Here is a 14,790-nt window from a genome sequence, read left to right on the forward strand (position 1 = left end):
GCATTAGGCAACACTTTTGCTTCCTCCTTTCTGCTCATCAATGTATCCTCAAAGTGCATTACAGTTTACAACGTTACTGGTAAGTAAGCAACAAATAGATACAGTGGGGGGGAAGATGAGAGACACTGCTGTGGCCCTGGAAATATGTCAGCTGTAAATGCCAGTCTACACATGCCCCTTAGGGCCACACAATCAGTTTCATTCACCTTTGTTAAGGACTCACCCACCATTCCAAATTAGACCGCCACTTACTCGTTTTACCCACTGACAACTCAGAACATGCTGCAGGACATCCTGAAAGGTTCAACTACTGAGAAATAGAGCCAGCTCATAGCGTAAACACACTGTGTGGACTGTGTGGCGGGTGGACATATGGGTTGTGGGACTACATCAGCACTTGAGCTTGGTAGGCTCTTTGCGTCTTCATGTCTATAGTCCGTATTCCTCAGCATGCAAGTAGTTCCTGAAGTCAAAGGCACATCATTTAGTGAATGCTACAGATACACATGTGCTGGGCAGACGCATGGATTTATGCAGTTTCTGCCGTGCAATTTGAGATGTCATTAGACAGAACAGCTGCTCCACATCACTACTCCACACTTTTAGGCTTATCCCCTTACAACTCTCACAGTGGCAGTCACAACCTCTGTGGTTTGTGGGTCCTTCAACTGATTTTCAGGCTGTGGGAGCACTATCTTTTCCACTTTACTATCAGCCTTGCAAGAGCTGACTTGGCAATAACCTTGCATTTCACGGCCTGACCAAAAACAACAGATAGATGCATTGTCGTCTCAAAATCCATTTTGCTCTCCGAGCCAGTTTGACAAAGAAGTCATAACTTTACAAATTGTTCATATTCTTACTATTTCTTTTGGACTCTCAAACGTTTTGAGGTCTAAACACTGAAATCTACCAATACCGTAGATTTATGTGCACAGGGCAAACCCTAGGTTCACAGCTAGATATAGGGTATTGCAGATTAACTTTTTCTTATCCCAAATATTTTCTAGGTGGAAAAATCATTTTTTCCCCCTATTTTCCAGAAGGTGTTGGGGAAATTGCCTTTCCTAATCTGCTGAGTAACTGGATCAGTCTTTGCAACGAAGCGCAGTAGTACGAACTAAAAGTCACAAACTATTTGAGATGTTGATAAGCACCCTTTAATGTACTTCACAACTATGGATCTGCTAACCAGATTGGCAACTGGCTAATCCCCTATTCTACCCCCTCCCCTCCCCATTCCACTGAATTACCATTTTGTACCCCACACTGTCAACTTTTAACCATTGAATATCGGATTCATTTTCTGTGGCAATATGTCAGTCTTCGGTATAAATGTCTACAAATTCCGATTCTATTCCCGCTGTCTGGCTGGAAATCCCCAGTAACTCTAAATAGCAGTAAGCATTTTTAAAATGTCCGTAAGTCTCAACAACAATGTTTGATGAGTAGCACATCTACCTCATTTGAAACAACTCAAACTTTATCCAATGAGGCAGAGATGCTTAGCTCTCCTACTTCCCAAAGAGGTCACCATAACTCAGATTTGGTAACACAAATGTGAGTAAAGTACGTTATATATACATGAGCCTCTGGCCGGGGTGGAGAGAGTGTCATGTCAATATATGCAAGATACCAACACTAGAGAACTGAAGTTACAGATAAGTAACTAATTTCTCCTCCAACACTAGATCTTTCATACATTCATGTACTCGTTTTACAAAAGGTGTAACACCGCTGGAACCGTAGCCAAGGTTCTCATCAATTTTAGGCATCTGTCCAAACAGCATTCAAGTATGGGTATGGACCTCTTGGCTTTGTGTGGCTCTTTCTTAAAGTTGTCAAGGAAGTATTGTTGCTCCACCGAGTCTATTGGAAGACTGAACCTCTAGACACCCTCTACATCAGAGCATGAAAAAGGGCCATGTTGTCTGGAGAGAATCTTAGCTGGATGGGCGATTTGTCACCATTCTTGGGTATGATATAGTTGTCCCATCATTGCTTCTGTCAAGTCATTGTGGGGGTCACCTTTTTCCAAATCTGAACATATACAATCTGATGCGTCTTCATCGCTTATATCCTTAGACATTGGTGGGACCAGTGTTTGATTGACCACTCTGAGTTATGTCCAAACAAGGTGAAGGAGATGGAGGTGGCATATGTGGAAGCAGAAAGAGTAACAATGATTGGGTCGAAGGCAGGGTGGGCATGGGTTGCCCTGCAGGCTATTGAGAAAGCAATCTTTGAAAGGTTTCCATCATCTGCTGCAAAGGTGACAAAAGAACGCACCTGCATGACCTCTGGTTCCTTACAGTAACAATAAGGTCCATAAGATTGAAGAGAGCTTTTATGTACTAATGTCTGTGGCTGATACTGATACTCCTGGTAAGCTTACTCTTCATCCAAGGCATCTTCGTCAAACTAAGGGAAGTAACACAAATCCAGCTCCATAGGATACTAGGCTGCCTCTGAGGCTTACTGCTTGCTGAGATCTGCCTCCATGTTAAGAGTCCAGTATCTGGGTTGGTAGGCTTGATGTTACTGTTGTGGTTGAAAGGTTAACTGGTGTTGAAAAATATGTAATCAACAGTATCGTTGACAGGGCTGCCGTCAATGAGGCAGTAGGTGTCTTTCCTGCGTGTGCTGTCGACAGTGAAAGAGGGATTGTCTTCATTGGTGGAATGAAACATATCAATCGGGTGGTTGTCGATGGAGTCTTCATTAACGATGGTCGTGCTGCTGAAAGTTGTAGTCGACGATGGTCTTGATGGGGTTGTAGTCGATGAACATCAATTAACGCTCGTCAAGTACCCTTGTCCTATAGGTGGTAATAGGAATGTCTTTGCCAACGTCAACAAAGGCAGTCGCTTCTTTTTTGTCTGCACAAGCATGACTGAGAGGTCATCAGTGAGGACTGAAGTTCAGTCAAGAGCTGGACTTTTTATGCAGTTTTATTTACAGGTTGGTGTTTGTCCTTTCTTGAGCTTTTTTTCCTGAGGGAACTTATGAGATGGCTGTAGGTGACTTAGGTTGTATGATAAACTTTGAAACCCCCATCTTTTCTTTATGGCGCTGCCTTTGTGGAAGTGCTGGTGGAGGTACTTTGAACTGAATCACACCCATGTGAGCGGGCATCCCCCTTAGATGGAGGGTATTTCTTTTCTACACGAAATATAGAGCCAAACTCTCTACCTATACTTCAGAGTCTTGAAAGGAAAGGTTTTACAAATGTCGCAGGGTGAAGCTTTGTGCACTAGATAAAACCAATACTTTGCTCATGTGGGGTCATCACTTCACCCATCAGTAGAGCAGGATTTGAAAAAATATTTTCCTTCTTTGTCAGTCATGACAGTTGTGACAGAGGAGAGACCATCCATAACCCAGATAATGGACCTTTCACAGAAAATTAGGGTAATACTTTAAGAACTCTGAAAGCTGAAGATAGGTCTGGTTAATCTCCAGAGTAGACCTGGAAAGTAACTAGATACTGTGTTCTTTTTTTAAATACAGTTTTATGAAGCGCATACTAGACCCTTGAGATTCAGAGCACTTTACACAGCATCACAAAACATGTACTCATTCAAATGAACAAAAGGATAAGGTTACTGAGAGGTTAAAGCTGTGCTCTTCTCTGGGATGCCCTCACACGCAACATGCGGTAGGAGTGCACAGAGGGATGCTCGGTTTGCGGTCCACCTGAAGATTTTTTTTTTATAATGATAGATTTAGTCTTGAGATGATTTTTAATGTCATGCCTACAGCTACCCACAGATAATTATGAACAAACTGAAAATAGGAAGAGCAAAGCATGAGAGGTATTAACAAAAATGAATGAGCCACTTTAATCTGGTAAATGGGTCAGTCCAATTAAAGAAGCTTTAAATTTTCATTCATTTTATAATCACATTTCTTTGTTCCACAAAGAGCAAACATTGCCATACACTAAAATGACATCGTTGGAATTAATCTCATCATATATGACAAATATCCAGGGACTTACAATTGTAAATAAAAAGTATAAAGGTTCAACAAACTGACTCCAATATTATGAGCTAGTTACTGGTTTGTGATAATTTCCAGTTTGGATTTATGTGACACTAAACATTCTAAAATAATTAACATTCTAGGATACTTCTGCATGAAGAAACTGAACACTGTTAATGTAGCAATGAAGCAACATATAACCTACCTTTCTACATTTGAAGCAGACATAGTAAGCATATCTGTTCATTGCATAACTGGCAGGATCATTGTAAAACCGAACACCTGGTGTTGTAATGGCCTCACTTTTATGCAGTCCTTCATATTCCAACCTCATTAAAGCTTTCCGCCGAACATCTTCATAGAGATCTTTAATGGGATCCAATAAGTCCTTTAAAACTGTATGGTTTATTTTGTTCTAAAATAAAGAAAGAGCATTGTAGTATTTTATTCTCAAACATTAATAGCATTCAACTTTTCTGCTAATTATGCAAGCTTTCGTTATTCACATTTGCGGTAGAGGCCACAAAAATCAAAACAACATAATTGTGGCACTCATAGCAAATTGCGGAGTAGAACTCTAAGCAAGTACTACTCTATTTACAACTGAATATAGATGTCTCGCCCCGATGCTAGTGAAAATGGAACACACAATACAACAGGTAGCAGCACCATCTCTACATCAAATACCAATAATTATGAAAAGGGATATTAAGTGCTTCTGTTCAAATACCAACTGGAAAAAACACAAAGTCAGAGAGAGTAAGAAAGGCATACATAGCAAGAAAGAATGAGATTGAATACCTCTCTGGAAACAGCTTATCAGAATGCTATTTCTTTAGCAAAACTCTGTTTATTAAGTGCTATTGTTTCAAATTGCCAGTACACAGGCAGTATCGGAATGATGTGCATTCTACAGAAAAAGTACATTCTACTTCCTGAACATTTACTTTTTAACTGGAACCAATATATAGGAGGCTTCATACAGGGAAGGGAATGCTGAGCCCCTGAAAATCTCTGGTTTAAATGCAAAAGTGTCTTACACATCGACGTTTGACATTAAGTCTGTAAATTTCGCAATATATAACTGTATTTAAACAAACTGGCTACGACCACATGTATTGTCCTTTTCAAGGTGTGATCAAGGATTTCCAATATTTGGGTATGTGTACTACCATGAAATGAGAGGTATTAATTGAAAAGAATTTACGGGTCACTTTAAGGAGCTTTACTGAAGACGTCTCCCATTGGAAAACATTCCCTATTTTGATTATGGGCAGACTAGCCTTATACAACATAATTCACCCAGTAAATTTGTATACAATATGCAAACTACCCCCTTTTCAATAACCACAAATTACTTCAACAAACAGAATGAACACTTACACTCTCTCCTATAGAATGGTGGTATTGCAAGAAGGTCTTTTGTTAAATGCATTCTGGGGAGGAATAGCATGGCCAGAAGTGAGGCACTATTATTGGGCCTCACAATTATTAGTAGAGCATCTGAACATGAGACCTCAGTTAAGGCAGACAGGTGTGCACTGTGCATCAGGGTTTACTGTAAAGTAAAATATGGAGGCTAGCTTGCAAATACTCTACTAGATTTCATCAAGACAGTGGTTCAAGTCTGGAAAGTCCCAAATGCAAAAGAGGGCTAAGAGGGTGTGTTGACCCTTGAGACACAACTCTGGGATTCAGTCTAGATACAAGATCTACTTGTAATGTCAGGAGTCCAAAGATGTGATAATATCAGGATTTACAAGTTAGGTGACAGAGAATTCGGGTGCAATTATACCATCTGGTTCCCTGTGTGAGGAATTCTCTCTAACTTGCAATTCTTCAAATACCTGCACATACGTATGCTCTTATGGTATAAAGATTAAATAGTGGAAGCAATAAATCATTCAAGGTATTTTAAAAAGCGCTACTCACCCGTAAGGGTCTCAAGGCGTTGAGGGTGGTTTGGAGGTAAGCAGCTCCATTCAGTCGAAGAGCCGGGTCTTGGGTGTCTTCCTGAAGATGTTCAGGGAGGGGGCTCTGATGTACATCAGGAGCTCGTTCTAGGTCTTGGCCGCAATGTAGGATTAGGCTCTTCCACCTGTTCTGGCTTTGCGGATGCACAGGGATTCGGCGAGGTCGGCGGATCGCAGGTTTCTCCTGGGTATGTGGAAGGAGATTGGGGTCCGTTGTTGTGGAGGCATTTGTAGGAGTGGTTATCTTTAAAGTGACTCTCTTCTCAATGGGGAGCCAGTGGAGGTTCCACAGGTGTTGGGTGATGTGTTCATGTTGAGGATGAGTCTGGCTGTGGTGGTCTGTTTGGGCTGGCGTTTGCAGAGCAGAGATTTGTTGATTCTGGCGTAGAGTGCGTTTCCGTAGTCCAGTCTGCTGGTTATGAGTGCGTGGGTGACGGTCTTCCGTCGAAACCTCATGAGCGACCACCTGGCTATCTATGTGAACATTGCTGTCCCAAATCGGGTGTTAAGGAGAACCTGTAATAAAATAGCATGGGTGCAGGACATTGAACTGGGAAGAAAAAATGGATATGCTATCCGCTGGGGAAGTCGGGACCCTATGGAGTTAAGTAAAGAGATAGTAGTAAAGCCACTAGACCCAATCTTAAAATGTCTAAGCGATAGCCCGACACACGAATATGTTTTAATAGCTTTTAATAGTATTACTGCGATTGCTATAAATACACTGTTTATGGAACATAAAAGCACGCTCAACATTGAGAAGGGCTGGTTTGATAAAAATTGTAACAAAAGCTACTCAAACTTAAAGAATGCCTTACACAGAGAGGTGAGAGATGTGAACGAGATAAGGGCCTGCAGAAGGCTGTATAATACAGCAAGGAAAAATAGGATAATCGAGTTGAAAGATAAGGCCTGGAAGGACCTTAGTGAGGCCGCCGAGAGCAAAGACAGCTCGAAATTCTGGGCGTCAGTTAACGCACCATTCCTTACTAATAAAACAGATGTACCAGCTATTCAGACGGCCATAGTGGAACAGACCTGGATAGACTTCTTCTCTAATGTATATTCAAGACAGAAATCCAATGAGGAAGCATCCCAGAGGTTCAAAATAGGGAGTGCAGACCAGTCTTTTACACCTATCAAATTTGACATCTCGCTTCATGATGTAAATTTTGCAGTTAGAGCAAGTAAGAGTGGCAAGGCCGCTGGCCCTGATGGGATACCAATTGACCTCTATAAGTCAAACTTAGAGGTTTGGGGCCCCATTTTAACTAGGGTTTTACAAGCATGTTGCGAAAGAGGATTTAATAGCATATGATCCGAATCCATCATAGTCCCCATTTTTAAAAAGGGTGATCGGGAGAACCCTGCTTGCTACCACCCGATATCCTTGTTGGACTCACTGATGAAGGTAGCAGGCAGGATTGTTCTAGACCGATTACAGGGATGGACTGAAGAAAAAGGTATTTTAAGCGATGTCCAATACGGTTTTAGAGCTGGATTAGGAACTAACGAGCAGATTTTGAACTTAAATATTTTAATTGGTAAATATTCCAAGGCCAAAGCAGGGACGTTTTATTTGGCCTTTGTAGACCTCACAGTCGCTTTCGATTGTGTAGTTCACGAAAAGCTGTGGAGTGTCCTTAATGAATGGAAAGTCGATCCTGTTTTAATTCAGTTTTTAAGACAGTTATATTCTGCAGCTACCGCAAAGGTCTTCTATGGTATAGAGGGTGAGTGTACTGCCTCATTTAAAATAGAACTAGGCGTAAGGCAGGGTTGTTTCCTGGCACCACTCTTGTTCTCCCTATAAACGAACGCTTTGGAACAGGAGTTGGTGTCACACACTAGGGATCCGCCATTAGTAAATACCCGCCCAATAGCATCTCTCCTCTATGCCGACGATGCAGTGCTCATGGCCCGCACCCAGGTTGGTTTACAAAGGGCTCTCTCTTTTTATACTATATTCATGGATAGGCTTGGCCTAAAATTGAACACCAAGAAAAGTTTTGTGATGTTATGCGGGACAGCGAAAAACAAGAATAGAAGTTTTCAGACGGAGGAGAGCAAGGTGGAAACCATCACTTCTTTTAGTTATCTGGGCATGCTTTTTGATAGATCCAGTTCTTGGACTCCAGCAGTTAAGGCTAGGTCCCTACTTTCTATGAAATCCATCGCTGCTCTTTTACATTTTTCTAAAAAACTAGGGAAAAGGCCACCACAAATTTTATTAAAGATATACCAGGCAAAGTGCGTGAGCATAGCAGTTTATGAGGCAGGAATCTGGGGGTTTCAAGACTGTACATCAATTCAGCGTATGGAAAATGTCTTTTTGAGGTCCCTCCTAGGCGTCCCAACTAGTGCACCAGTTTTTAATTGTCACTCTGAGTTGGGAGTTGTATATATTTCCGATCTGATTAAGGCCCAGCGGGTATTGCTATGATACAGAATTTGGACCAGAGAGCGCGCTGGCCTCAACAAGGAAATAATAAGGGACGCAATGAGACTAGACAATGTCCATAACATTTTTTGGTTGGTTGAAATATGTTGAAAATGTTATGCAGGATATTGGTCACCCAGTATATTTTACCTCGCCCGACAGTATGAACTTTATTACACGAAAAGAGTTAAAAAAAAGTTTGCATGACTCACCTAGAAGAAAATAGGTTAACTTTTGAGTTGAATAAACCTACGGTGGTCCATTAGCAATTAATCACTACTACGTGCAATATTCAACCATATTTGCTATACGTCTTGGATGGATATGACGGATACCTTTTGACTAGATTCAGGTTTGGGACTTTTCACCATCTGACTACTTACCCAACCATTAATGACTGGTCAAGGGAATTCTGTCGATGCCCATGTGATAATGTTTCACCACAAAGTACAATACACATGGTTTTATTTTGTAAGTTTTACACTAGTGAAAGGCTTAGATGGTTAAAACCACTATTAAAACAGGGAGGATGGAGGCAATGTTTTCCTGCCTTTACCTACCTACAGATGTTGGATAACTGTTATTGTATTCGTTCTATGGTGAGCTTCCTAAAGAGTGTATTCAGGACAAGGAAAGGTATCAACAACTGAATTTTGGGAAATGCGTTGGGATGGAATAAATTAGTATTGGAACGTCTATCTAGGGAACCATAATATGTTTACATGTACATTATGAATTTATAGGAATTTATCTCTTGAAAGTTGTTTATTAATGAATTTTTAAATGTAACATATGACAATGTATTTTCTCTTTTTATATGCTTGCTTTTATGATTTTATTGTTCAAAATTGAATAAAGCTCGATTTGATTTGATTTGAGTGCGTGGGTGACGGTCTTCCTTGATTCGGGTGATCCATTTGAAGGTCTTTCGGAGGATGCAGAGGATGTTGAAACAGCTGGCGGCAACGGCGTTGACCTGTCAGGTCATGGAGAGGGAGAAGTAGAGTACGATGCAGAGGTCTCGGGCGTGGGGGTGGGAGGGCTGCCGAGGGTGGCGGGCCACTAGGTGTTGTCCCATGCAGAGAGGGAGGGTCCGAGGACGAGGCCCTCTGTCTTCTCCGAGTTGAGCTTCAGGCAGCTGTTGCTCATCCAGGATGCAACGTCCTTCATTCCTTTCTGGAAGTTGAGTCTGGTGGTGGCGGTGTCCTTGGTGAGTGAGAGGATGAGCTAGGTGCACAAGTAACTACTAGTGTAATGATATATCTGTAAGAGACATTAGTTAGTGATAGATTCCTTACCGTAGAATATCCCCAGGCGCCAGACTGGATCCGGAAAGTTTTGCTTAGCAGTACCCCTGCGCGTCGGTAGGTGGCGTCGTGTGGCTCCGCGTCCGTCGCGGGCATCGTTAGCACCGAGATGACGTCACGGAGGCTACTTAGGCGCCACCCATGCGCGCTGACGTCAGTTCTGTACACGACTTTCTGCGCCAAAACGCAGAGCCATGCAAGAGACTGACCATTGGTGCATAAAACTAGGGATAACCTTAACCCTAGTAATCAGCTCGCAGAACGGGGAGGATGGGTGGGGCAGTAAGAAATCTATCACTAACTAATGTCTCTTACAGATATATCGTTACACAAGTAGTAAATTGTGCATCTGACAGAGACACGTTTGTGATAGATTCCTTACCTTAGAATAGATACCCCACCAATACCAACCCCGGTGGTGGGTCTGCAAACGAGATTACACCAAAAAGTCATGGAGTACAGAGTGGCCAAAGAAGCCGTCTCTCCAGACCGAACTGTCAAGGCAGTAGTGCTTCGTAAACATGTGCAGCGTTGCCCATGTAGCTGCCTGACAAATGTCCTGCAAGGGAACACCGTGTCCCAAGGAGGTAGTGGCTGCCGTTGCCCTGGTGGAATGGGCACGCAGCCCCAGAGGAGGCTCCTTCTTAGCCAAGGAGTAACAAGCTTTAATGCACAGAACGACCCACTGGGAGATGGTTCACTTGTACACGGCCCGACCTTTCTTGGCGCCCACGTAGCCAACAAAGAGCTGGTCATCCACCCGGATCTGTTGTGTGCGGCTCAGGTAGAAGGAGAGCGCACGTTTTGGGTCCAGACGGTGGAGCCCCTCTTCCTCTCTGGAAGGATGCGGAGGCAGAAAGAAGGTGGGAAAAGTGATGGTCTACCCGATGTGAAAGGGCAAGACAACCTTTGGCAAGAAAGAAAGACGGGTCGTTAGAACCACCTTGTCTGGATGAACAGAAAGGAAAGGAGTTTTAGAAAAAAATCAATCAAACAAAGCATTTTTAAAGCGCGCTACATACCCGTGAGGGTCTCAAGGCGCTGGGGGGAGGGGCGGGGGGCGCTACTGGGCAAAGAGCCAGGTCTTGAGAAGTCTTCTGAAGGCCAGCAGGTCCTGGGTCTGTCGTAGGCTGGTGGGGAGAGCGTTCCAGGTCTTAGTGGCGAGGTAGGAAAAGGATCTGCCGCCGGCGGTGGTTTTTCGGATACGAGGAACTGTGGCGAGGGTGAGGTTGGCTGAGCAGAGGCTTCGGGTGGGGATGTGGAAGCTGAGTCGGTTGTTGAGGTATGTAGGTACGGCGTTGTGTAGTGCTTTGTGTGCGTGGATGAGAAGTTTGAAGGTGATCCTCTTGTTGACGGGGAGCCAGTGCAGGCCTCTCAGGTGGGGTGCGATGTGGCTGCGTCGGGGGACGTCGAGGATCAGGCATGCCGAGGCGTTCTGGATTCGTTGTAGTTGTCTCAGGAGCTTGGTTGTTGTTCCTGAGTAGAGAGCGTTCCCGTAGTCGAGTCTGCTGGTGACGAGGGCCTGGGTGACGTTTTTTCTCGGGTCGTGGAGGGGGGGGGGGGGTGGATCCACTTGATGATCCTGCGGAGCATTCGGAGGGTGTTGAAGCAGGATGCAGAGACGGCGTTGACTTGCCTGGTCATGGAGAGGGTGGAGTCGAGGATGACTCCCAGGTTGTGTGTGTGGTCTGTGGGTTGCGGGGCTCTGCCTAGCGATGTGGGCCACCAAGAGTCGTCCCAGGCCGATAGGGTGGGTCCGAGAATGAGGACCTCCGTCTTGTCTGAATACAGCTTCAGTCTGCTGTCCTTTATCCAGTCGGCTACGGCCTTCATTCCTCTGTGGAGGTTGGCTTTGGCGGTCTTCGGTGAGGGATATGATCAGCTGGGTGTCGTCGGCGTAGGAGATGATGTTGAGATGATGTTGATGTTATGTTGACGTGCGACGTGGGCGAGCGGTGCCATGTAGATATTGAACAGCGTCGGGCTGAGGGAGGATCCCTGTGGGACGCCGCAGATGATCTCAGTGGTTTTTGAGTGGAAGGGTGGGAGGTGGACGCTCTGTGTTCTGCCGGAGAGGAAGGATGTGGTCCAGGCCAGGGCCTTCTCTTGAATTCCGGCGTCATGGAGGCGTGCTGATAGGGTGCGGTGGCAGACTGTGTCAAAAGCTGCAGATAGGTCCAGGAGGATGAGGGTGGCTGTTTCTCCTTTGTCCATTAGGATCCTGATGTCGTCAGTGGCGGCGATGAGGGCGGTCTCGGTGCTGTGGTTGCTGCGAAAACCAGATTGGGAAGGGTCCAGGATGTTGTTGTCTTCGAGGTAGAGGTAAAAGAGTCTGGAGCTCACTCACTCTTCTGGCAGTGGTGATGGCAACCAAGAAAGCAGTCTTTAAGGTGAGAAGAAGCAAAGGACAATTGTGAAGCAGTTCAAAGGGAGCTCACATCAAGTAAGTCAACACAAGATTCAAATCCCACTGGGGCATTATAAATGGAACCGGAGGGAACATGAGTGTAATGCCTTTCAGGAAACGGTTAACAACCGGGGACTTAAAAAGAGAAGGCTGATCAGGAAGCCGTAGAAAGGCGGAGATGGCAGAAAGATAACCTTTAATAGTGTCCTGTATAGAGCCCCGCTGGGCCAAGGAAAGAAGGAACAGAAGGACTTCTGAAAGAGGGGCAGAAAGGGGATCCACAGCCTTTGCTGTGCACCATGCCACAAATTTGTGCCACCTACAGGCATATGCCGTTTTAGTGGAGGAACGCTTGGCTGCCAAAATCACCTCACAGACTTCGGGAGGAAGATCGAAAGCTGTCAATTGTCGTCGCTCAATCTCCACCCATAGAGGTGGAGGCTGGATAGGTTCGGGTGGAGGACCATTCCCTGCTGCTGCGAAAGAAGATCCTCCCGAAGAGGCAGTCGGATAGGGGGATCGATCACCATGCTGAGTAGCTCGGGATACCAGTATCTTCGTGCCCAATCCGGAGCCACAAGAATGACTTTGGCCCGGTCGCGCCGAATCTTCTTCAGCACTCTGGGCAGAAGTGGTATAGGCGGAAAGGCGTACAACAGACCGCAACTCCACTCGCGACGAAAAGCGTCGCCGCGCGAGTGCTGCCTTGGAAATTCCTACGCGCAGAACTGATGACACTGCGCATTCTCTTCGGTGGCGAATAGATCTAACCAAGCCTCTTCCCACTGCTGAAAGAGACCTTGCGCCACGTCCAAGTTCAGACGCCATTCGCGATCCATCAGGCACCGGCGGCTGAGTTTGTCCGCTCTGGCGTTCAGAGAACCTGCCAGGTGTTGAACCACCAAGGTAATGTGTTGATGTTCCAGTCATGTCCAGAGGCGCAGAGCCTCCTGACATAGGGTCCACGACCCCACCCCGCCCTGTTTGTTGCAATACCACATGGCGATGGTGTTGTCCGTGAACACCTGCACCACACTTCCCTGGACAGAGGGAAGGAATGCCTTCAGTGCAAGTCGGAACGCCTGCAGCTCCAAAAGGTTGATGTGGAGCCTGGACTCCGCTGGAGACCAGAGGCCTCTGATCTCCGCCTCTCCCAAGTGGCCGCCCGATCCCAGGAGGGACACATCCGGTGTGCTCCGGTTGGGGAAGGGAGAGGGATCTCCCACAGACCCAACCGCGATTCGTGAGCCAGCATTGCAACTGCTGAGCAGTGCCCTCCGAGATCTGGACATGATCGGACAGGTTCCCCTGATGCTGGGCCCACTGGAACTTCAGGTCCCACTGCAGAGTCCGCATATGCCTTCTGGCATGTTGCACCAGCAGGATGCAGGAGGCCAAGAGTCCCAGGAGCCGGATGGTCATCCTGACAAACCCAGGATAGAGGCCGAAAGATCGGAATCATAGCCTGAATCTCCCGGAATCGCTGCTTGGGAGGATAGACCCGAAACAGCGTCCAATCCAGAACCGCTCCGATCAAGGGATGCTTCTGAGAGTGACTCAGGTGCGACTTCGGCACATTGATGGAGAACCCCAGCAGATGTAGGAGGTCTGCTGTAGTCTGGAGGTGGGAGACGACTGCCAGGGGCGAGTCTGTCTTCAACAGCCAGTCATCGAGGTAGGACAAGACGGACACCCCCAAACAGCACAGATGAGCCACAACCACCCTCATCACCATCGTGAACACCCGAGGGGCATTGGTAAGGCCTAAGGGGATCATGGCAAACCAAAAATGATCGTGGCCTACCGTGAACCGCAGGTAGCGCTGGTGAGTCGGCAGGACGGGGATGTGAAAATAAGCGTCCTGCAAGTCCAACGCCACCAACCAGTCTCCAGGGTCCAGGGCAGCCAGGACCTGAGCCAGAGTCAGCATCTTGAACTTCTCCTTCCGGAAGAAGCGATTGACATCCCGGAGGTCCAAGATGGGGCACAGGCATCCCTTGTCCTTTTTGGGGACCAGAAAGTAGTAGCACTAACAACCACACCTTACTTCCTGACCGGGAACGCATTCAATGGCCCCCTTGGCTAGGAGGACCGAGACTTCCTGACGGAGAAGAGTCAAATGAGCCCCCAACATGCGGTGTTACTAGGGTGGCATGGCCGGAGGGGGGGGACAGAAAGGGGAGTGCGTAACCGTGGCTGATTATCTGCAGCACCCACTTGTCCGATGTAGTTTTGCGGCAGTGGTGGAGGTGGTGGCGGTCCCTGCCACCCACTGGCGTGGGGTGCTCCTTGAAGCTCGGATTAAGAAGGCTTAGAGGTGGAAGCAGCGGGGGTAGAAGTGGACTGACCCGTTCGCTGGTTACCAGACCCACCCCTGCGGAAACAACGGCCGCGCTGAGGCTGGTTCTGCACTGGCTTGCCTGAAGGGCGTGCTTGGGTGCCCCTGCCCTGGCCACAAAAGGAAAGAAACCCAGGCGTGGCAGGGTTCTTTGTGGACAGACCCAAAGACTTGGCCGTGGCCCGAGAGACTTTAAAAGCGCTCCAGGGCATTGGCGGCTTTATCGCCAAAGAGGCGGGAGCCATCAAAGAGCATGTCTATGAGCGAGCTCTGGACATCAGGTGAGAACCCAGTGGAACACAACCAGGCGTGGCGACGCAGCGTCAGTGTCATGGAAATAG

At 46.4% G+C, this 14,790-nt stretch overlaps 1 protein-coding gene across 5 annotated transcripts in view; it reads right to left on the bottom strand.

The window, feature by feature from the left end:
- The window catches only part of MYCBP2 (MYC binding protein 2), a 1,909,483-nt gene that overhangs the window by 78,594 nt on the left and 1,816,099 nt on the right, over nucleotides 1-14,790 (bottom strand). For all 5 annotated transcript variants that reach the window (XM_078657470.1, XM_078657469.1, XM_078657471.1 and 2 more), the window contains one exon: nucleotides 4,190-4,399. In XM_078657470.1, the coding sequence (XP_078513596.1) occupies nucleotides 4,190-4,399 (210 nt within the window). The remainder of the gene's footprint in view (nucleotides 1-4,189; nucleotides 4,400-14,790) is intronic.

Source organism: Lissotriton helveticus, chromosome 8 (genome assembly GCF_964261635.1).
Source record: "Lissotriton helveticus chromosome 8, aLisHel1.1, whole genome shotgun sequence".
Classification (NCBI taxonomy): Eukaryota; Metazoa; Chordata; class Amphibia; order Caudata; family Salamandridae; genus Lissotriton; species Lissotriton helveticus.